At 36.0% G+C, this 24,665-nt stretch overlaps 1 protein-coding gene across 3 annotated transcripts in view; it reads left to right on the top strand.

Annotated features, from left to right (window-relative positions):
• MAP3K1 (mitogen-activated protein kinase kinase kinase 1) overlaps positions 1 to 24,665 on the top strand; it is a 58,584-nt gene that overhangs the window by 29,661 nt on the left and 4,258 nt on the right. For all 3 annotated transcript variants that reach the window (XM_059874237.1, XM_059874234.1, XM_059874236.1), the window contains exons 2-18: positions 5,357 to 5,507; positions 7,525 to 7,731; positions 9,452 to 9,652; positions 10,371 to 10,487; positions 11,040 to 11,188; positions 13,536 to 13,657; positions 14,447 to 14,528; positions 14,653 to 14,830; positions 15,273 to 15,563; positions 15,993 to 16,114; positions 17,089 to 17,180; positions 17,392 to 17,581; positions 17,897 to 19,157; positions 20,071 to 20,223; positions 21,464 to 21,626; positions 22,948 to 23,079; positions 24,098 to 24,240. In XM_059874237.1, coding sequence (XP_059730220.1) covers positions 5,364 to 5,507; positions 7,525 to 7,731; positions 9,452 to 9,652; positions 10,371 to 10,487; positions 11,040 to 11,188; positions 13,536 to 13,657; positions 14,447 to 14,528; positions 14,653 to 14,830; positions 15,273 to 15,563; positions 15,993 to 16,114; positions 17,089 to 17,180; positions 17,392 to 17,581; positions 17,897 to 19,157; positions 20,071 to 20,223; positions 21,464 to 21,626; positions 22,948 to 23,079; positions 24,098 to 24,240 — 3,747 coding nt within the window. In that variant the 5' untranslated portion in view covers positions 5,357 to 5,363. The remainder of the gene's footprint in view (positions 1 to 5,356; positions 5,508 to 7,524; positions 7,732 to 9,451; positions 9,653 to 10,370; positions 10,488 to 11,039; positions 11,189 to 13,535; positions 13,658 to 14,446; positions 14,529 to 14,652; positions 14,831 to 15,272; positions 15,564 to 15,992; positions 16,115 to 17,088; positions 17,181 to 17,391; positions 17,582 to 17,896; positions 19,158 to 20,070; positions 20,224 to 21,463; positions 21,627 to 22,947; positions 23,080 to 24,097; positions 24,241 to 24,665) is intronic.

Below are 24,665 nucleotides of genomic sequence, written 5' to 3'. Positions count from 1 at the left end.
CTGGAAGTCCTAGAAATTCTGTTCAATAATGGCATAAACTTTAAGGGTTTTAGAGATAAAGTACCAACTTCTCTCTCTAAAGCATTTGGTATGGAAGTTTAGAGTCTGAGAGATCATGTAATGTTACTGCTGTTTTCAAAACACCTGTGTGAACACCCTGATCAATCTGGACTGCGACTGGCTGACTAAATAATGACAGAATTTGAGAGCCCTATGAACTTTTCTGTAATACTGGTGTGAGATGTCTGATAGCTTTTTTAAGAAATACACAGGAGGGAAGCCCATTTCATCAGCTTCATAGCAAGTATCTGTTGCCAACAGAGGCTGTTGGTTATTGTTTTGTAGGAGGACTCATATTCTGTGGCTACTGAGTAATGTATCTCAGAGGATTAGCTAGGTGATTTCAGAGCAAGTAATAAAACATATTTTGCATAGGTGAATTTTACTTCATAGGAGCTAGAAAACCTCTGCAGGAAGTCTACTTCTGTATGTTTTGACATCCATCTTTGGAGTTTTGAGCCTTCATTACTGAGGCTCAGAGGAAGGATGATCTTTCCTGGCCAGGGCCTGTGAGGTTCCCCTGAAGGGGATGGCTCAGTCTCTGTAGTTAGAGCTTTAATTGTGAATATTGTCCTGTTAGCAGTGTCCTCTTTGACAATTGCACCTTTTGACATACCAGCTTTCGAGGGAGTACTCTGAACAGAATAGTGCAACTGAATTTCACACTTCTATAACATCCACCTAAAGTCTCTGTAACTATTTTAGGAAGCCAAGTACCTTTGTCTCTGGAAGTAGCACATTCAGTTCTATTGTTAAGTGGCAGTTGCTGCCATTTATTACCAGGTTGAGAAGGTTTCCTGTGAAGTTTTGAAGTTTTTCATAGTATGTGCCATACCTTTTGTATTGCTAAACTGGACATATGGTTAGATGTTGTCAGCAGTAGCGAATCATCAGGAGAAGGAACAGGAGACTTGTCAGGAGGTCAGACCATGGCTTGTCCATCTTACTCTGTTTTTTATTTACTAATCTTGATTTCATTAGAAGTACTTAATGGCAGAAGAGAAACTGTGAGCAGTGCTGGAACTGTGGCAAGAAGTTACCTAGCATACTTGTAGCTAACCTCCTCAGTTCAGAGAATGGCTAACTCTTGTCCCTGTTCTTCACATTGAGCTCTGCTCCTATGTACCATGCCTCCTGGAAGCCTGGCCACCTAGCCTGGTGTTCTTGGGACCTGTTGAGGCTTGGATTGCATTTAGCTGGGTGACCATGTTCTTAGTTCTTGCTTAAGATTCTCAAACTGAGATCTTTATCTCCCATCTAAGGTTGCTTCCAGTTATGATTGTTATAATAGGTAGCATTTTATTGGACAGATTATAAAATGTCTGCTGTATTTGTTCTTTCTCATCTGGTGCTCTTTCATCAAACCTGTTACTAACTCCTTTGATTGTTCTGACATAGCTGTTTTATGACCACTTTTGTTCATAATGTTTCTTCTGGTTCCCCATGGTTTGACCACTGCTCATATGCAAGTTACTTTTGCTACATTGCTTCAGACATATGTTTAAAAGAAAAAAAAACAACAAAAAAAAAACAAACAAATCAGCAGCTAATAATTTTTCTCCTTGCTATGGCTGAATACTTGCGGATATAGCAAATAGAACTTCTTTTCCCTTTCTTGGTGAATTGACTCCTATTTCAGAGCTTGTGTTTTTCCTGTCTTCCTGCTGCTAATAAAATGTGGTCCAGTCTGGCCATTGGATAAAACTTTTTTACCCATATAAGACAGCAGAGAAGCCAAGACATCTAATTGTTGAGAAGTAGAATGAAATGTACAATTGGCAAATGAACTGGAGCTACAGTTGAGCTTTCATATGTCATTATATACTTTTGTAAGGAAAATACTTCCAGAGAATTAGTACTGAATTCACTAAGCTCTTAGAAGTAAAGTTTGCTTATGTACTTCACCATAGTTCACTAAAATAGCATGTGTAATCCATACCTCAGTATAAAATACTGAGTCATTGATCCATAGAAAACAAATTATTAATGATCTAGCTACTCAGTTGCTGTTTGCAGGTCTTCAAAATTAAGATACAGAAATGAAGGACATGTTACTTTCTCTGGTGCATAAGATGTTGCAGTGATTATTTCCATGCAGTGTGTTAATCTTTCTGTATTGAGTTTTGTAGTTCATAAAACAAATAATCCAAAGTTAATAATGGAATTATTCAAGTGTAGATCAGTGATCTTATTTAAACTGTTCATCACACTGTTGCTCAGTACTCTAGAACTCAGTTTAGACCCATTTCTTTGAAACTTCTTGACTATTACAGGAGCTGGTGTCTGTTAGTTTGAACATACCAATACAAAGAATTCAGAAGATACTTGGAGTTGGGGGAGGGAGGCAAAGTAAAAAAGTTAAAATTTATCAGAAAAAAAGTGCCTTTTTTTTTTCTTTGACTCATGAGAAGCTGAAACGTTTAAGAGCAAAATCCTTGCTTCCTAATGAAGCACGGGAATGGGCTGTTGAGAAATGGAAGGCTCTCCTGGTTCAAGCATGTTCTCTGAGGTTTGTTTTTAGCTTGCTCATTAGCTTTGCAGTGTGATTCAAATAAAACACCACCTGAGAGTCACTTAAGTATGTGGCTATCACAAATAGGTGCTCCTCTGTGAAGATCAAGATACTCTGTACACTGCAGGATGAAGTCCTTGGTGGAATATGCTCTAGATTTCTTGTTTTTACTTTGTGCTGAGGTACAGTGATCTGATACTGGCAATCTAGACATTGCTGTGTAGAAAAACGTCAGCTTGCCTGGAATAGATGAGGGAGTTTGCTTAAGATGGAAAAAACAAAACAAACCAAAAAACCAAACCCTGAACTGTGCAGGTTCATAGTCACAAGGTGAGGTATCTTGCAGTATGTAGGAGTTTGGTGCAGTCACAGGAAAAATATTTTTTCCACAGACCCAGCAGGTATGAATATTCTAATTAAATTTTAGCCAAGGCTTGATTTAAATTATAAAATATGAAGTTGTTTCCATCACTTAAGAAGTTGTGCTTTGCAAGTAAAAAGAAATATATATGGATATACATAAAACTTAAATTCTGCATGAGAACTGATCTACTAAGCAAAAGCTTTCAGACACAGTTGGTCTTTCCCACCTGCATGTAGAGAAAGCACAAGAGTTCTTTGTGCAGAAAAGAGTAGATCAGTATAGCTGTCACATGAGAGGAAGATAGCTGCTTCTGCTTTTTAGAGAACAAGCAGAGATTGTAAAGCCTCTACTGTTGTATTACATTGTTCATGAATTCAAGTCCAAGGGCCTCTAAAAGACTTTTTTTGTATCAATTGGGAGAAGTTAATCATGGTTATATGAACAAATGAAATACTGTGTCGTTCTTTCACTACTGGTGTGGTGTTTTCTGTCTAGTATATTAAGTATTCATGCAACTGAGATGGTTCATGCCATGAAGTAACGAATATAAAAAATAATGATTTTTTAATTTGTGCCTTTATTACTTCAGAGCTGTGGTCTTATCAAATACTTTTTGACCATGAACAGATTTTTTTGACTGAGAAAAAAATTCAAGGTTGACTCTTTTTACACAGTGGTTTCTTCTGCATTTGAAATTTTCAGGCACGTTTTTCACTTGGACTCTGCCTACTGCTGTAATAACTTTGGTTTTTATTAGTTATCACTGCTTTCATCTCTGTATCTAGAAGGCAGTGTTATGGAATTCACTTGCATTTCTTTTAAAATTAAATAAGCATGAATGCTTAACTCTGAAAAAACGTTCATTCTTAGGTGGATTGTGTTTCTACCTATAAACATTTTTAAGTCCTTTATCACTAGAATCACATGGTTCCACATATCTAAAATCAGTTATTAACATTCTATATTTAGAAATTAGCTCAAAAGAAAATATATTTTCTTTACAGTGTCCATCTGCTTATTACGTTTCTGCACTGAACAGGAAGTATTATTTCCTGCCTCAGAATCCTTTATTTCCTTTGTCTCTGCAATGAGAGAAGAAAAAAAAATAACAATACTCTCCTTCTGACCTGCAAAAAATTCTCATTTTATTTTAAGCACAATTATTTGTGATAAATGACCTCAGTAATACAATGCTACTGAAGATAGGAATTGTAATTTTAATGTCATTTTATTGCAATGAATATTGCAGGAAATGTATTTTTAGGTCATCATACAATACATAAATGCAGTTGTGACTGCATGGTTAAATGTTTTAGAAGCTGAGATTGCATGGAAGAAAGCAGTCCTTGTAGCTTAATTATTATATACTCTCCCTTTTAAAGTTTTGATTTTATTTTTGGAATAAAATCTCATTCTGACAGTTGGCTTAATCAAGCTTGCTTATTTTGAAAGAGCACTGGCTTCAAGAAGATGGGTGGGGATCATGTGCTGCTGCTTAAGAATGTGGTTTGCTTGGTGATTTAGCTGATAGCTCAACAGAATCAGGAAATCTTCCAGACTGTTCATATTTGTTTTTCAGCGTCTGACAGTATTTCTTGCCTTTCTGTTGTTGCCAGCAATCACAAAGAGCTACTTTGCTGTAGGTGAAAAAGTACAAGCCCAGATGGATTAAATTTTCATTTTACAGATATGAACTTGCTGTGAATTTTTGCTCTTACTATAGCTGATTTAAGAGCTCTTGAGTCACCTGGAAAGAACTTACAGGCCACTAGCCTTAATTTTGTGACTTCTGTGTCTAGTTTAAATACAGTTTAGGCCAAGTTGGATGGGGCAGCCTGGTCTAGTGGGAGGTGTCCCTGCCCACAGTGAGAGTTCTTCCAATCCAGGCCATTTTATTATTCTCCGATACTTACTGTGTATTAGTTTATGAGTTCTCTGTTTTTGAGCAGAGTTAATATATGAAGAGGCACCAGGTACATAGTTTCATGCTTGTGCATCCTATGATTATGGGAAATTTTCATCTTTATATTAATTTTGTAAATTATTTTAAAATGGAGAAAGGAATGCCTGAATCATTGCAACATTTGTGAAACCTTTGATGAATGGCATGACATTACATAGAGGGTAATTTTTGTATTGCTTTTGTATTTGCCAAGATCTTTGTTTTTACTGGGTGTTCAGTGCTACAAGCAGGGCACACATTTTAAAGAAATCACTCTAAAGAGGTATTCTGCTTCAAATGGCAGAATAAGAGATTAGGTGTAACTCTTAAAAGGCTTCTTGTAGTCTGGTGGAAATAATGTTTTAGCAGATGCATTGTAAGGAGAGGGAGAATAGGGTGGCACAAAGTTTAAGAATGCTGTGACATTATACTTTAACTGAAATTAATTGTGTTTATGACTTTTTTTTCTTTGCTGTAGTCGTGACATGGAGAATAAAGAAACCCTTAGGGGGTTGCAGAAGATGGATGACCGCCCAGAAGAGCGCATGATCAGGGAGAAACTCAAGGCAACATGTATGCCAGCCTGGAAGCATGAATGGCTGGAAAGAAGAAGCAGAAGAGGCCCTGTGGTAGGTGGCACTGATGGAAGGACAGTATCTGTAACAGCTATTACAAATAAAAATCACTTCAATTTCTTTCTACTAGAAACCTCTTTTTCTTAAGAACTTCTCTACTCTTAGTTATGGTGCCCCTGTCGGTTTCCTACGCGGTGTTTAACAGGGCAGCGTGGCTGGCTGAGTGCGATGTCCCGCGGTTGTTGCTGTTTGTTTTTAAGCCAAGCCGCTATCGCAGTGCTGCTCTGTGAGCACGGCTGCGGCACTGCTGCCCTCCAGCGACCGAGGGAGCGCCGCTCACCGGCTGAAAACCTGCTAAAACCAGCAGCAAACCCAAACTCGGCCGCTCCTTCAGCCAGCTCTCAGCTCTGATGAAGTTTGCATAACAGTGTTTTGTTAGCCTTTTGGATACTGCTTTGGCATAAATGGCTTGGATGTGCTTTTAGGAAACGTAGGTAGATCAAACCTGAAATACTTTAAGAGTAGTTCCAATTCTATTCAGTATAATGCTGGTTAATGAATAGCCATTGCTTACCCATGAACATAGTTGCAATTGGTTTATATGACTCCCATGTACCATTAATGTAAAGGTAAGATCATCTTAAGATGCAGTAGGCAAGTGTTTGGGGACAGGTTTTCTGGAACAGAAATAAGAAGGTTCTGTTGGTTCTGTTTTGAGAAATAATGTTGAAAATACTTAAAAGTGCACCAAACCCCATTACCTCAAAGGGTCCAATAACACAATTTTAACTTGAAAAATTTAAATGTTTTTGGGTTACTGAATAGCTTGAAATTATTTCCATGCTCAGCCCACTTCCCTTGAGGTTTGTGGATGTGTTAACACAATATTTGGTGCTCTAGATTCTCAGTTACTATAATTTGACACTTTTGATGTTTTCAAGCAGAGGAAGTTTGTCCATAGGTACATGAGTTTGCATTTTGATCTTCCAGGCAAGGAGAGACATTACTGCTTTAATATTACTGCATTGATTGATAGGAGGGGAAAAAGGGTTTTCACTGCTCTTTGTATTTCTCTTTTATCCTGTTCACTTTTGTAACTGGGCACTGAGGGTAGATATCTCTTACTACCCTGACAAGGGAAAGCCCCTTTCAGTTTTTGTCTTAAAAAGATCTCTGGAACTTTCTAGGAGAGATCTGCTCTGTTTATCTGAGTTGTTGCTTGGAACTTCCTTCCAGTGTTGAGTCAAGCCTCTGAGACACTGAGAAATGAAGAACTAAAACTGAATCTTCCCAATGTGACTGTTTTAAATTCAGTTCCCAGGGACATTACTGTTATGCGTTGTGTAGGTTTGACTGGCAGAAAGCTGAAAGTTGTCTTGAAATATTCCAATTCTCAATGTCAACATTTAGTGTTGATGCAACAAAGCAGTATTGCGTATGTGCTCCCTTTGCTTGAGCACCCCCTCTATCCACATTGTGCAGCACCATGCATAGTGGGTAGCTCAGATACCAGATGTGGTGTAGCTGTTTTGCTTGTATGGCAGACAAAAAACCTGGGTGTGGTTTTTACAAAGAACAGGACACCTTATTTTGCTGGATTACCTCCATGTTTGAAGTCTTTGTTTTGCAAAAGCGTTGTGTTAAAGAAATAGTAGCCCTAGTATTTTTCAGCTGGTAGCATGTGGAATGCATGGATCCAGTATTATAGCTCTTAAAAAGCACAGTACCTATAGAGAAGAAAATTATTTTGGCTTCTCCTATCCAGATGGGGAAACAGCTGTTTTTTGAGGTATCATGAGTGATAGTTACAGGAGTACTTTGAGAATTGAATCAGTTGCTGCCACAACTAACATAAGCTGCACAAACAGACAGGCAGAAAGGTTCTTGCTTTTGTGTTGCATATAGATCATTAAGCTAATTCCTCTCAAATGTTAGTAATAGTATAGCCTAAGAAGTATTTGGATATCTGTATAACAGCTTAACTACAACAAAAGCATTACTGATTATTTTGCTTTGCTTTAATATGAAATTACCAATTAATAATTTTAACATGTGGTTTAATTCCTGCAAGGTGGTGAAACCTATCCCTGGAAAAGTAGATGGATCAGAAATGAACAAACTCTGTCTAGATCCTCAAGCTGAAGGACATAACACTGCTTCTTCACCTACGCAAAAAGGAAGACGTAGTCCTTCTCCTAGCAGTTCCTCTTCATCATCTGCTAGGACAGCTAAATCTGAGTCACCGGGTGTTAGAAGAAAAAGGGTATCTCCAGTGCCTGTAAGTTGCAAGCTGTGATGTAATTTTCAATTTGGCTATATTCTACAATCTTTTGCTTATAGGGGTAGTTAGTCCTCCCTCTGTCAAGCAAGATGCTGATGTAAAGATGCTATTACAGGATATCACTTGAGTGACATATATATCTCATATCGTATTTCTCACGTGTTTTGTTTTTCCCATTTGCTATTGCTAGGAAGTAAACAAAGAAATATAGGTACTCAATCATGAATACATGCATGTTTTCTTAGCTTGATTAGCATGAAGAAGTGCTGGTAGTTTTTTTGTTGGTGGGGTTTTTTTTGTGGTTGTTGTTTTGTTTGGTTTGGTTTTTTTTTTTTGTTTGATGGTGGGGGGTTTTTTTCTTGTCTTTTTCTTTTGTAATAACTGTAGTCAGTTTCTCCTGCCTGTCAGTTCTCTGGGCAGGTATATTCCATTAAGGATGGGACTGTGGATGAGATGAAAATTCCTGTAGAAAAGTCTTGCTGTAGTGATCCTCTATTTCAGAACTTCCGTTTATCTACAGATTAGAGAAAATTTATGTATGTACTTTTTTAGAAGTCTACAGTTGCTATCACTGCATTCTAGAGAATATCTAGAATAGAATGTTTTGAGCAAGAGTAACTGGCTTAATTTAAAAAAATCAGGAGTACATTTTGAGCAATATCTAACCCTCTAGCTTGTTGTAAAAAGCCTCATCAACAGTTAAATTCACAGTGCAATTCACAGTGCAATAGAGGATAAATAAGATCTAATCATTGTTCTAAACAAGTGTTTCCAGTATCAGTTAAAATATGTACTGCCATACTTCTGAACTAGAGATAAGTATCAGAAGTTAACAGGGCAGCAGCATTGGTCCTTTCCTCTTGACAAGAGAAATTGAAAGGTTAAAAAAAAGAAAACAACCATTTTTACTTGGTTGAGGTTTTTGTTTTATATTAACTTTTCACATTAAAAACATTAAAAATCCAGTTTATATTTTACTTATATGATGGACAGTTAATTCATTGTTACTTTCATCCTAACATGAAATTCAATGCATCCAAATAAAATAAGATAATCTGAAATGGCATGGAACCATTGCTGCATCTCATAATGTTAGAAATGTGAAGAACTTAAATGAAGACAATCTTCCCAAAATATTTGGGCTATTGACTTTTTGATTATGGGGAAACAATATTAAAAAACCCTGAAGCATCCTCATCTAAAAGTTGCTTACATGGTGGAAAAGGGAGCAAGCTGTATCTTTTTTTTTTCTTTTCTTTGGAAATTTCTTAAACTTTTGATCTTTGTTGAACTTATATTCCCTTTTTTAAAATGTAATTATAGCTTTTTTTCATTCATGAAATATATTATTGTTACAGCTATATAGAATAATCTCCTTTATTGAGTAATAAGTCCCTGATTATCTTCAGATTGAATTACAATTGATAATTCAGTAGTAATATGGTAAGGCAATCTATGACAACATGAAAATAAGAAGCAATTTGAAAGACTCCTTTTGTGTCCCAATGTCAGACAAGTTTCAGCTGCAGAATTTCAGTTTTCTTCTGCCCTTGGCTACTGGGTATGGGAGAAAAGTAATCCTTTTAAATCATGTAGTCAAAGAGATTGTAGTAGTTCCAGGTTTTGGAGACTCTTATTCTGTAAATAAATAAATAAACCATACCTATTTAAACATTTTTCTGTCCTTTGAATGCTCATGACGGAGGCACTTGTGTAGTTTCAGAGCGGACGGATAACACCGCCTAGACGAGCCCCATCTCCAGATGGCTTCTCTCCATACAGCCCTGAGGAGACAAATCGCCGTGTCAACAAAGTGATGCGAGCCAGGCTGTACTTGCTGCAGCAGATAGGACCCAACTCTTTCTTAATTGGAGGCGACAGCCCTGATAATAAATACAGAGTGTTTATTGGGCCTCAGGTAGGGAACATTTTTGTCTTGTCTATAGCTTTTATCGATTCATAGTTAACCACAGAAAACTGTTCAAAGCCAGATGAGTTCAATTCATAATCACTTTTCTATAAAGTAATGTTTAAAAGTTGTAATCTGTACTCATGTAATACCAAAATCAGTTTGTAATTTATAAATTACATTTGTCTACAGTTTCTCTTTTTTAAAAGAAAAAGACTCATTCCTAGAAGTGGCTCTGAATTATATGTCTACATATCCTTGGCTAAAATTTGGTCAATTAATTCCTCTGTTCATGGAATGTGTATAAATGACAAACACATAATTCCCTTAATAGTGTGATAAATTCATTCATACCCATAATGAGATCCTTTTCATAGGCTTTCTTGGTACAGGATAGGTGAACAGAAGCATGTAAGTTTGATTCATGTCATCTTGTGACATCATACTTCCAGTATGAAGCATAAAAATAGCTTCAGGTGATAAAAAAAAAAGGGGAGGCAAGGAGAGAAAATAAATTGAAAACTGGTGTCTTAATTTTGTGCATTCATGTATGCATTTCTTATTAATATTTTAGGAATTCTCTGTTTTTGTAAGGCTATGCAAGAGAACATTTATGCCTATATATGAAATACTTATTTTTGTTGAGGGGTGGGTATGTTCTATGATACACTTAAATGTGGAAAAATTATCAAGTCAGTAGAACCTTAGGATACACTTTTCCTTGCAGACTTGTAGCTGCGGCCGTGGGACGTTTTGTATTCATCTGCTGTTTGTTATGCTGAGGGTTTTTCAGCTTGAACCCTCAGACCCAATGCTCTGGAGAAAGACGCTGAAGAACTTTGAGGTAATCAATTTCTGATCAATGCAATGATGATCTAGAACACACTCCATAATGTCTTTAGGACACTATCTGAAACATGCGGAAAACTGTTAGATTTCAAAGCAACAAGAATATATGTTTATAATTTTATCTTTAATTCAGTCTCAGGAGTACTGTAAGTGGAAAAAATTACCTGCAAATATAAGACATAACTGCATAAATAGTAGAGAGCTGTAGTTTGAGTAGTTCAACTTATGGGATTTTCTATTAAGATTTATAGATCTGTCTCACTGATTTGCTAAAAGGAAGAAAAAATGTGGGTATTTTGAAGTAATTTTGTGTATACTTTAAGCTGTTATTTATTTTCAATAAGCAGATAAGTTTTTGGTGTAAAATGTTTCTTGTGATCCTTTTAGTAGTAAGACTTCTGAAATTGCTGCTGCCACTGCTAATGCATTATTGTGAAGGTGAATAGATTTTTCCTGTTAGCAGTAGTTTACACTTTGGTAATATGACTTTTAATTACAAGATATTCATAGCATAAATAAGACTGTTGCTATCTTTTTCTGATGTTAGGTTGAGAGTTTGTTCCAGAAATATCACAGTAGGCGTAGCTCGAGGATCAAAGCTCCATCTCGTAACACCATCCAGAAGTTTGTCTCACGCATGTCAAATTCTCATACATTGTCATCATCTAGTACTTCTACATCTAGTTCAGAAAACAGGTTAGTATTTTTTAAAGGAATTACAAGCTATATTCTGTAGTTTCAGAATCACCTACATTCTTTTTGTTCTAAGCTGCTTTCATTTCAAGCCACGTTTAGTCTCTGCATTTGCAAGCAATCAAGTAAAGCATACATTAGTCCCTGTGGTACCAAGTGGGCATATTTGTTCTGTAACTTCTCTTTGGAAAATGTTAAGTAGAGTTGTGAAAAGAATCTTTTTTTTATCCTATCTGAATTTTGTGAAACAAACTTTGGAAATCTTGAGTGCAGACTAAAGCATATATCAACTTTGGAAGCCTATTGTTTGCATCTTTTTTTTAATACAGCACTTGTGCAAATGTTAACAAAAGAATAAATGTGATTTTTTTTGTCTCCTGTCCTGCTTTGACAAAAAGCTTGTGCCTCTGGCAATACACTGAAAAATATTTAGGTAAATGCACTTTATAGAAACACATACATAAATATAAAAACAGAAGCAAGTATATGTTTTTAAAACTACTTAATTAAAAATGGTTGATTAAATTATTTTAAGAGAGCTATTAACATCTTAGTTATGCCTTGTCTGTGAATTGATGCCTTGTCTATGAATTTCCAGTGATGTGTTATTCTTCCATATTTTTTTTCCCTGACTACTTCTACTTGAATTCTTTTGTACATACTTCTCCATAGTTTTGAAAATATACTGATTAATTTTTTTAAACAAATAATTTGTGTTCGTATTATTTAGTGGGTAAACTACTTCATTTAGAGAGGTCAGACCAAAGACAGCAAGCCTAATTGAGGCTTTGTTTCGTGTGAAGTGGAATCTAACTTAAGGAGTACCTTGATATGTTACTTTGTGATAATGAGCATATAGTAAGATGAATATATTCAGACAGGTTTATAATTCTGATATACAGACTGTGACCCTAATCTCATTTCATCTTTTACTTATCTTTCCAAACTCTTGTCTCTGTAAATAAGTTGCACAAACAAAGTCGTTAAATACATGATTACTCTGGAACTACTTACCTGGCAAGCCAGTTCCTTCTATGTTGATACTTTGTGTAGGATTTTTTTTTTTCCACAGGATTGTGAACTTTGCTGCATTAGCTATCACTTTTTACAGGATGAAAGATTTTCAGTTGTTTGCCAGTAACCTGTTGGTACTGATTCACCCCGCAATACTGATTCAATGAGAGAAAATACTGCTCTGTTCAAGTCTAAATTTGTATGGTATAGGTATTGAAGAACACTGAGTATCAGATTCATTTGAGATAGAAGTTTGCTCAGTTTTAATAGTTGCAATTATGTTTTGCTTACTGCTAATTTGTCAAAAATAAGTTTCTAATTTATATATATGTACACATGTGGAGGATTATTTTTCATTGTAAGCTTACTTTTGTGGAGCTTTTCAAGGAATAAATAGCTTTGCAAGCATTTGCAGAGAAATAGAAAGGTATACATGTGTATAGAAATAATGCATGTACAAGTTAATTTTATTTTAAAAATATATTGTTGGAGAACAAATGCAGGATGCCTGCAAAGTTTTAGATGCGGACCAAACTAAAATTTAATTTTTTTACCATGAGTAATTAGAGTTTTGCGCATTTAAACAATGTTGCAGTAGATTAAAAATCTGTGCTTTTCATTGTATGTTGTTTAAGTTTAGAAGAATTTTTTTTTGCAAATGTCTGGTTATCCATTTAAAAATTTAAGTGGATAAAAATAAAATAAAAACGGCACAAAAGGGAAAATAGGAGTTTTTTAAAATATATGTGTGTGACATATATGTTAGTGTTTATGTGAATCTATTCTGTCATTTTCTGTTAGTGGCAGAAAATTCTCGAGTAATTGTTTATTTTTTGAGTTTTACTATGTTCATCAAAGAATATTTACAGTGTCTTGTAAAGGGCTAAAGACTGCCTTGTGACTCCATACTTTGAAAGGAATGGGATGAAAAAGAACATGGGTAGTTTTCAAAGTATAAGAATTCCTTAGTTTTTCAAACCCAAATGATAAATTAAAAAGTGAAGGTTGATTTGTTTAAAGAAGCCTTAGGGAAAAAAATGTTAAGTGCCCAAAGCTGGGCCTTTCAATCTCTAATTGGTATCTGACCTAGTTTGAAAAGATGTCATGTGTTTTGTGACTTTCCTTTTCATTTTAACAAAGTGTTGTCTGTACTCAGTGCTTCTAAAAATCTGGTTGCTTACTTATTCAGACCAAGGTTTAGGAGAATGATTCATGAATAGCCTAAAGTTATCCAGAAGTGACTGTTCCAAACTGGAAGTTAATCTTTTTTCACTGTTAAAGCCTGTTCTGAATTCTGATATGCCTCTTTTACAATCACAAATGTCTCTTTTTATAGTATGAAGGATGAAGAAGAGCAGATGTGCCCCATTTGCTTGTTAGGCATGCTGGATGAAGAGAGTCTAACTGTGTGTGAAGATGGCTGCAGAAACAAATTACACCACCACTGCATGTCAATATGTATGTTATCTTTGTTTTGTCAGGTTCTGGTGACTCTAAACCTGCAAAAGTATTATAGCTTGGTATGGTTTTGAGTTGTTTGTTTTATGTTCAATAACAAAAACCAGAAATCTGCTCATAAATGATGACTGGTAGCTCTGAAAATTTGGTATCATTCATTTGGTACTATTGATACACCTTATCCAAACCAAATTGAGTTTGCAGTTTGGTGCTCTGGTACTATTGATTTGGTACATTTGGTTTGGTGCATTTGGTACTATTGATACACCTTATCCAAACCAAATTGAGTTTGCAGTTTGGTGCTCTGATAGAGAAGTTACCTGCAGGTTTAGAGGTTTAAGCCTGTCTTACCTGAGTGAAAACACTGTGTCTAATTAGAACAAGGTTAGGAATGGACTTTCAGCTCCCTGTGAGTTGTCATTAGAATGTGTAAATGTCATGTAAAGCTAGCTAGGGTTATGTTTCTATAATACGTCAAATAAAATGTATAAATATTTGCATTTTACGTTAACAAATAAAATTTTCATATATTTGAGGTACAAAAGGACCTGAATTTCAGTTCATAAATTAAAATATTAATTGTAGTACTGAAGTGAAGCATTTCTTCATGCAGAAAAAAAAATGTTTAAGCACCCATATTTTAATGCTCAGGCTGTTGAAAGTGGGTCAGTTCAAAAGTACTAATTTTGAAACTAATGTTCTTCAGTAAAACTTAGAAGTAGTTATTCCATCTTCTGTTTTTGTACACTATAAAACTTCAGTGCATATGATCCTGTTGCTGTATTCCAGGGGCAGAAGAATGCAGAAGAAACAGAGAGCCACTCATCTGTCCACTCTGTAGATCTAAATGGAGATCTCATGATTTCTATAGGTGAGGATTCAGTTGGTGTACAATAAATTATCTGTTTCTGGATCTTTAATTGATATTTCCGAATATGCTGCATTATTTACCTCAGGTGCTTAATTTGTTAATCTGTGCTGTCCCTGATCTGTAGTCATGAATTGCCAAGCCCTGTGGATTCTTCTGTTCTCCGTATGGTTCAGCAACAATCTCAGCAGCAGTCTGCAGTTGGATCACAGAGAAGAACTCAAGATAGCAATTTTAACCTTACTCATTATGGAGTCCAGCAGATCCCTTCTACATATAAAGATTCAGCTGAGCCATGGATTCAGGTAATTCTCTTCTGTGATAGACCTAATAGCCTTTAGAGTGGGTTCAGCTGAACATGTAAAGGTGGGTTCAGCTGAACATGGGGTCACACATTTAAAAATGAGATAACTTGTATTTTCTTTATTTCTGCCATTATTTTTGTCTAGTATAACCAGACCTTGATTTCAGGACTGGTAATATCAATGTCTGGAAACCAGCTTCATACTTAATAGTTAAAATTCTCTTAACAGAGTTTTTACAGAATCAAGTAGCATATAATTGATGCTGTTTTATTTCTATCACAGAATCTTTTGTAAGACACTGTACCTTTGGAAATATTTTTGCTGTCAGCCTTGATGATTTTTAACTAGAAATATCTTTCCTCTTTTTGATTGTTCTTGTCAGGTACTTAAGTTGCAGCATTATTCATTTTGACTCCTGTAATGTTGCTTTCTTCCTTGGCAGGTATTTGGGATGGAGCTAGTTGGCTGCTTGTTTTCTCGAAACTGGAATATACGAGAGATGGCACTTAGACGTCTTTCCCATGATGTTAGTGGTGCTCTATTACTGGCTAACGGTGAAAGCACTGGAAACACTGGAAGTAGCAATGGAAACAACACAAGTGCTGGAGCTCTGGGAGCAGCTAGTGGGTCATCTCAGACCAGTATCTCAGGAGATGTTGTGGTAGAATCCTGCTGCAGTGTGCTGTCCATGGTCTGTGCTGACCCTGTCTACAAAGTGTATGTTGCTGCTTTAGTAAGTAGTTGTTTACTTGTTGTATTCTACTAATTTCATAGTTACTTCATTTGGGAAGGAGGAGGAAATGGGACAAGATAGGTGAAATCAGGAATCCTAGTACTTGTTGAGCACCACTGGTGACTTTTAAGTATGCTTTGAAAGTGGGGTAATCAAGATACTCATCATAAGTGAAAGGACACGATTTCTCTGTCACTTGCCACAGTGCTAAGTATTGATGGTATTTGTATGTCTTTTCACTGTCAAAGAGGAGTTGACTAGTTTTAGCAGTGAATATGTAGTAAGCTATTTATCCTTTGAACATTTCACTACATTTTGAGCACAATTTATGTAGAACTGAATTTTTTAATGTTCATTTACATCTCTTTAAAAAAATAAAAATTGTGTAGCTAGTTGGATTTCATATGTATTTTTTTTCCTTTCTCTTAGAAAACTTTAAGAGCCATGCTAGTGTACACTCCCTGTCATTCTTTGGCAGAGAGGACTAAACTACAGCGACTTCTCAAGCCAGTTGTAGAGACCATATTAGTTAAATGTGCAGATGCTAACAGGTATGATGTCTCATGAGCTTCATTTTGGATTATTACTGAAATATCTTAAAGCTTCATTTGTTGCTATTCATGTGTAACCAGTTTGTGTTAAAATAAAATGTGTGGATTGTAAATATGTATCCTTGTTTTGCTAGCCTAACTGCTGCTGGCAAACTTATGCCTTGAAATATGTAGGCTTTGAAGGCAAGTAATTGTATAGTTTGTTTTCGTAAGGGCTTTTTTCCCCTCTCTTAAAGTAAAGGAAGATCTTAGGTGTAGTCATGAACCCATCCCTTCCATCTCCGTTTTTATTGTTTTGGCCTATTTCTCATGACTCTCCTTAGAGCTATTAGCAAGTACTCCTCAGTATTCTTCCTACTTCAGCAGAAGCTGTAACATCTTTGCCTTGAAGCAGTAGCAGTAAAATAACAGTTCTGATTTGTAGCTCATAGTGTAATGGTAGGAGATAGCTATTTAGGGTGAACTGCCCTTGGCTTGAGTCTTCCTGTCCTAGGCTACCCTGTTTCTTCTTCCAGGCCAAGCATTTCTTTTCCTGTACTGTAAACTAGATGCAGAACTGCACCAGCTTGAGTTTTGTCTCTCAAGGTTTCGTTTCTAAGCAGCATTTTTTTCTGAAACTGCAGCTAGAGATCCCCCAGCAAAAGTCTAGCAAGAGAATATCTGAAGTTAAAGTAGTAAGTGAAATAGAACTGGTTTTATGCATTTGGCTACATTTTGCAAGAGAACAAGGTAATTTGGGGTTTTCTTTGTATATTAGTGATAGACATTACATTTCTGGAAGTATCTTTGTAAAAATGTCACAACCACAGATAAACTTACAGAGAGTGGGTTATAGAAATTTACTGGAATAAGGTGGTGTGAAATCATTTTGCACATAATTCCTAGGTGATGATTTTTTAAGTATAATGAATAGGATGTTTTTCCTTGAAGGCATTTGCTAAAGGAGTTCTTTTTTTGGTTTTACTTTCTTACAGTCGCACAAGTCAACTTTCTGTCTCAACGCTATTGGAGATGTGTAAAGGTCAAGCAGGCGAGCTGGCAGTTGGGAGAGAAATACTTAAATCTGGTAATAACTCTTCATATACAACTAAATTATACAAGCAAATAATACTGGAATTTATCAAGTACAAGCATAGCAAAGAGACCAGTATTCCTGTCAACAGTTTGGAAGGGGGCAAATTTGGGCAAACAATGAGTAATTCTGTATGGTACAGTTCTGATCTTTGTGTAGACTCTGAACATAATACCTAATGTTCATTTTATCAACTCTTTTATAGGATCCATTGGTATTGGAGGTGTTGATTATGTTTTAAACTGTATTCTTGGAAATGAAATTGAATCCACCAACTGGCAAGCACTGCTGGGGCGACTTTGTCTAATAGACAGACTTCTGTTGGAATTTCCTAGTGAATTTTATCCCCACATTGTCTGTGGGGATGTCTTGCAGGCTGATACCGTAGTTGACAGGTACTTTCTTGTACTCTATGCAAATGTTACTCTTTGTAGTTGAATTTGTTGCTGGTGATTTCATAAAAGAAGTAGTTGTTCTAATTCCTGTAAACAAATAACATATATTTACATGCAAAATGTGCTTGCTTTACAGAGTAAGTAGTTATCTTTTTAAAAACTTCTGACCTGTGAAACATTTTTGGAGCACCAGTGCAACAATAAATCTCCTTCCTACTTCAGAACTGACAACTAAATACATAGTTTTGAAACAGCTTTTTTGATACTAGTTAACCAGAGTATGCCAGTTTATAAAAGACCGCTTTTCTTTTTTAGGTATAAGAAGCTTCTCTCCCTCTTAACTTTCGCCTTGCAGTCAATTGACAATTCCCACTCAATGGTTGGCAAACTGTCACGGAGAATATTTTTGAGTGCAGCAAGAATGGTAGCAAGAGTGCCCCATATTTTTGTAAAGCTGTTAGATATGTTGAGTGTGACAAGCTCAACTCATTATGCAAGGATGCGTCGACGTTTGATGGCAATAGCAGATGAAATGGAAATTGCAGAAGCCATTCAGCTAGGCATGGAAGAAATGCACTCTGGGGAATGCCGACATGAAGACTTTCTACACCTACCTGTGCCCGATAACTCTCCAGAAACTACAGAAAATAATACTCCTAATAATACTGTCCAGTTATCAGGGAAAAGTGGGAAAAGTGACAGAAAACTGAGTGCCAGTCCAGATGACATTTCTGAGATGCTAGCTGGCCTTGCTATGGGACTTCCTGTTTCATCAGTAACCACTGAGCAACCAAAACCAGCCATTCAAACAAAAGGAAAACCCCACAGTCAGTGTGTGAACTCTTCTCCCTCATCCAGTCATTCTCAGTCACTATTCCCAACACTTCTGTCTCCATCAAACCCGTCTGTACCAGCTGGCACTGTAACAGATGTCTCTAAACTCAGACCTCAGGGATTTGTTCCCTGCAAAATCCCCTCACCTTCTCCTCAAACACAGCGGAAACTTTCTCTCCAGTTTCAGCGAAACTGTTCTGAAAATAAAGAATCTGAGAAACTCTCTCCAGTTTTTACCCAAGCCAGGCCATTGCCATCCAGTCATGTACATAGGCCAAAGCCATCACGACCCACCCCAAGTGATGTGAACAAGCAAGGAGAAACCTTAAAAAGCAGTATGACACTTGACCTGAATGATATTTCACAGTGTGATGGCAATAGCAGTGCAGTTATACCAAGTGAAGAGACAGTGTTCACACCAGTAGATGAGAAGTGCCGGCTGGATGTTAATGCAGAGCTCAATTCCAGTATTGAGGACCTGCTTGAAGCCTCCATGCCAACGAGTGATGGCACAGTTACATTCAAATCTGAAGTTGCAGTTCTTTCTCCTGAGCGGGCAGAAAATGATGATACTTACAAAGATGATGTAAATCATAATCAAAAATGTAAGGAAAAGATGGAAGCTGAAGAGGAGGAAGCTTTAGCTATTGCTATGGCAATGTCAGCATCCCAAGATGCCTTGCCAGTAATTCCCCAACTACAGGTTGAAAATGGTGAAGATATCATAATCATTCAGCAGGATGTAAGTATACGTATGAGATTTTAGGTTAAGTCTCAACTGAGGATCACTGAAATTGTAAAGCAGTGCTGTTATATTTCAAAAGTGATAGAAAACATGAAGGTGCTCCATACTCTTTTTCATAGGAAATCAAATATAAATTTGAGGATACTAACGGAATCCTTCCATGTTATTAACAAATCTGGAGAAGGTGTCTGAAGAAAAACCCCATGTCATGTATCAACATTTAAAGTGACAAAAAAGAAAGTGTAAAATTGGGGAAACCAGGAAATAAACCCAACAATTTTAAGCAGGAGTAGAACTGTACTGAGTCCTAGTGCTGATTTACTTTGAAGGCAATTGTACATAACCAAAATAATTTTTGAAAGAAGGAATGGGAAAGGATCTTTTCATCCTGTCTTGAGAGAAGATGAGAGATACTTTATTAATCAGAAAAAAAACACCAAAACATATATATTTGCAAATAGACAAAAAGCGTAAGAAATAATAACAGAAAAAAGGGTATTGCATTTGTGATCCTTTGAGATAACAACATGTAAAGCATAAAATTTGAGGGATAAATTAAATAGAAAACAACCTGATTTTGATTCTGTTAACTGTAGGTGCAAGCTAAAGCCTTAACTAAATGTGAGACAAGGAATAGAAAAAAAAGTTGTGCTCCTACTTGTGTCCTCTGATCTTGCCTTTCCACCTTCATGTAGTAACACAGAGGAAGCTCTGTTTCATGTAGTAGAGTGTGTGGGTTACAGAGTAGTCTGGTACTCTCATCTCAGCTGAGACCTATATAACAATCAGTTCAAGGAAGTGTAAGGGAGAGGAGAGGCATGTAAGCTTGGATATTTTCAAACACTTTAGAATGTCTGTATTTTAGATGCATGTTAGTAAACTTGGAACTGATTTTGAATTTAATTTGCAGACACCAGAAACCCTACCTGGACATACCAAAGCAAAACACCATTACAGAGAAGATGCAGAATGGCTTAAAGGTCAGCAAATTGGTCTTGGAGCTTTCTCTTCCTGTTACCAAGCTCAAGATGTGGGAACAGGGACGTTAATGGCTGTAAAACAGGTAAATACTTCAGGAAAGTACTTTACTTTCTTATATTTTCTCTTTCAGACCTCCTGTGTTCCTGCTTCTTCTACTCCCTGTCATGTGTTCTGACCTAATACATAATTTAAAAAACCTTTATGTGCATGTATTAACATAATATATACAAGCTTTTTCAGTTCTTCTTAGAGTGAAAAGTCCTTTGTTCTGTGCCCATTTTCTTCCATAGTTTTCAAGCACGTTTTTGCTTCTATCAAGTTCATAAAATGGTGGCTGAGTTAAGAATGGAGCCCAGATAACTTGCTTCTAAATTAATGACCTATTTGCAAGACAGCTATTTAAAATAGTTTCTCCTTACTTGTCATGAATATTTTTCCTATAACTTCAAATGGAGGAAATATAGTTTAGTATTTGTTTTGTCTGATTTAACTTTGCTAACTAACTAAATGCAGCTTGGAGGCAAGTATTCTTACTATTTAAATTAATAGATACAGAAGTTGTGGCTGAGAAGAGGCACATGCTTCAGTCAAGATTTTTGAAGGTTTCAGGTGTGAGTAAATTGTTCACAGTAGAGCTGCCCAAGGGCTGAATCAGTAGTAACAAAAAAGAGGGAATTTTAGTGCCAACACTCTTATCAGTTCTACAATGAATTTACATCTATGAAATAGATAAAATGCTTCAAAGTTGCTCAAGGAAAGTTATGTGCCACCAGTTATTCCTCCTTTGAAACTCTTTTGCATGTGAAAAACTGGAACTCTCCATGTGGTTCTGTAGAGATGAAGATGGTGATGCCTGAGGAAATTCCCTGCAGCATACCGTTATGTCATATTTAGTATGGATCACAGCTGCAATTGGCCCCAATTCCATTACTTCTGATCTGTCAAGCTGAATTTCTGTAAGAGCTTTAGTTATGAAGCATTTATCATTTAACTGGAAAAATTTTATAAGTGACACTCAGGATCCCATTTCAGGCCTTTTCTTTCTTCCTTTTCCACAATATCTGAAAACCAAGGGTTTTTTCCTAGTTTAAATGGAGGTGAAAAGGGATGTTTCTCCACTCTGTACTTGGAGAATATTTTGTTTGTAAACAAAGAAGATTGTTCTTAATTTCCTCTGACTGTCTCACATGGAGATATGTTCTCAGCTGATGGGGTTGGAGGTAAAAAAGTAGTTTCAGATGGTGAAAATCATCTATTCTTGCTGCTGTGATTGCAGGACTAGTACTTAAATTAGTAAATCTGAATACCATATTTCAAAACAGGTGACATATGTCAGAAACACATCATCTGAGCAAGAAGAGGTGGTTGAAGCACTGAGGGAAGAAATAAGGATGATGAGTCATCTGAACCATCCTAACATTATTCGAATGTTGGGTGCTACATGCGAGAAGAGCAACTATAACCTCTTTATTGAATGGATGGCAGGTAAACAGCTGGTGAAAATACCATTTGAGTCTTGAAATATGTAGTGTTGCATTGCTTGAGGTTGTGAATTTATATTTTCATTGCTGTGTTTGCAATCAGTATAAAGGTCTACTTACAGAACAGCTGAAGTGGTTGTAGCAATATTCTTACTGGTGCATCCTTTTGTGATTTGGAATTTTCCATACCTAATCTGTTAAAGCAGTTGGAAACTCTGACTTTTCTTTCCATTTCTGACTCCAAGGGAGAAGTTTTAAATTTTGATTTATTTCCAGCTGAAGTGACTGTATCTCAAACTGTTGCATTTTTTGTGTATCTGTGTAGCTATAGGTTATTGTTAAAAACAGCTTTGCTAGAAAGTTTGGAATACCTGTCATTTATTTTTGTCCCTAGATTTTTCATAAAAATTGTGTCAGGCATTGTGCAGAGGCATTTAAGAACACTTAAAGTAAGTTTCAAATAATAATTTCTAAGTAGTGCTTTTGGAAAAAATAATTCAAACTTTAAATCTCTTAACTGGTAATCTAGTAAAAAAAAAGGAAATATTTTCATGATTGTGTAGAGCAGGGACAAGAAAATCTGTCTTTATTTTGAGAAGTAGTTTTATTAATTTTATGAATGTTTGCTGCTGTCCAGTTACCAAGTGGTGTTTCATACATCCTTATTTGCTGTAAATGAAAGCATTGCACCCTAAATTATGGTCAGAGTGCTAACATGCAAAGCCCACAAGTATGTGTCATATTTTCTCAAAATTTAGAGTGCTAAACCTTTTAAGTGTAATTTTTTCTGAAATATTATTATTTAGATAGTTAAATGTCAGGAATTGTCTTTACCTCATTCAAGCCCAGGCTATATTACAATACTTTGAGAAAAAAATTTGAAGTCCAAAATCTTGAGAATCCATTACCAGTTTTCAAAAAGAGAGGAAGATACTGCTTTTTCTTGCTTGTCTGTGTACTTCTGTGTATTGGATGATAGCAAACATAAAATATTAAGCGGGAATACTTGTTGGAGCTTGCATCTACCTATTGCCTCAAAAAATAGTTAATGTTCTACTGCTTACATATTTATGTGAAGTGTGCATAAAGTGTTGTTTTTAAGGAAGTATAAAATCATTAGGAAGCATGAAGACTTTTGTCTTTAATGTGTACAATTCAATTTAGAAAATAATTGAGGCCTATGAAATTATTTTAATTTTTGGGGGTAGGGGTGGGAGAAATATAAATTAGAAATACTAATATCAAGTTCCAGTTTTAGGATGCAGTGTTGCACTCTATTAACAGAATGTGTAAGTGTTGATAGAATGTACTGTTATGTCTTTTAGGGGGTTCAGTTGCTCATTTGTTAAGTAAATATGGAGCCTTCAAAGAATCGGTTATTATTAATTACACAGAACAACTTTTACGTGGCCTTTCTTACCTCCATGAGAACCAGATAATCCATAGAGATGTTAAAGGTGAGAATTACTGATAAATTCTTTTAGAAGGAGTATTCAGAAAGCAGCATATGTTTTGGCCTGAGACCTGTTTGTTCTCTCAGATACCATATCAGAAGTGGTATTTCTGCTGGGATTTTCTGATCATTTATAAGAAAATCTATTGCTGAAATTAATCAAAATGCTACTGAAATTGATCAAAATGTTTGTGGCAAGCTTGTGGGTATTTGCTACCTGTACTAATAGTTTAAAAAAATTGTCTTTCTGAGTTGGTTAAAATAAGATAGAAAGTTGCCATACAGTTTTAAAACTACTGCTACTTAAATTAATGTAAATGTTTACACTGAAATGATAGTACAATCTGTGAACAAACCTAGATAAAGAGGCCAGATTTCTAATGTGTGGAGACACTGTGATGAGTTTTCTTCCTTCATCCTAATTGAACATAAATACAGTTGTACCCTGAGTTACATATGTGAACTTAACTGGAAAATACCAATCTTACTGAGCTTTTCCCTTTAATGTCAGTATAGCTGTCCATGAACTGGAGGTATATTTATATAAGTAGAACATATTGATGGCAAATGTGTCTTTACTAATTCTTTTTGAAACAAACTTAAAATTGCTTGTAATTCTCTTTAAAGCAACTCAGGGTTGCTTGATAATGAAATAACTTCATATTTCGTGAGGAGTTGCAGACAATGAAAGCCTCCAGGACTTTGGGTCACCATTTTCTTCCATTATTCCATCTCCAGGCATTGTTCCAGAATCCTGTATGTTTGCCCTACTTTGAAAATTTGATTGCCTCTCAAAATCTCTTGAACAGCCTCAAGCTGTGTGCAGTTATCATTCAGGCATAACAGAAAAGTGAGGTTATTAGGCCGTATCCTTGATTTTTAGATTTCCTTGATACTGAGGTGGGGAATGTCAAACTGTTATATAATTTTGAGGTGCAGGGAGAAAAAATGTCAAGTGTCTGTTCATCCTTTTCCCTTTAATAGAAAGCCAACTAGTAGTATTTTTATTGTACTGTTGACAGGTGCCAATTTGCTAATTGACAGCACAGGTCATAGATTAAGAATTGCTGATTTTGGAGCTGCAGCCAGGTTGGCATCAAAAGGAACTGGTGCTGGGGAGTTTCAGGGACAGTTGTTGGGAACTATTGCATTTATGGCACCAGAGGTAAGAAAGCAATTTTTAAAGTTATTTCAGAAAGTTTGTTTGAACTCTTTAAGCTAATTCATGTAGCCAAATAACAGAAAATTGCTGTATATGCTTCAAATGTGTTTTAAATGCCTTTGTTTTAAAGATTAGGAATGATTCCAACATGGCAATGATAACGTTTCTTTCTTGCTGTCATTGTTTCAAGTAGTTTGCTACAAGATACAGTTATCACAAGTATCGTTGCTAATGCCCAAATTACCATTTGCTCAAAAACTAGCCATTGCAAGTTACTTTGGCAAGTTACTTGCCACTTGGTCAAGTATTTTATTTACCAGATCTCTAGACCTGTGTAAATCTTGTGGCATTTACATCACTGGTCACTCTCTTAGCTTCTCTTACAAATGTTAATCAGAATACACTTGTTTGATGTGTTGAGGTTTACT

Source organism: Haemorhous mexicanus, chromosome Z (assembly GCF_027477595.1).
Source record: "Haemorhous mexicanus isolate bHaeMex1 chromosome Z, bHaeMex1.pri, whole genome shotgun sequence".
NCBI classification, from domain to species: domain Eukaryota; kingdom Metazoa; phylum Chordata; class Aves; order Passeriformes; family Fringillidae; genus Haemorhous; species Haemorhous mexicanus.
This window is presented reverse-complemented; position numbering and strand designations above follow the sequence as displayed.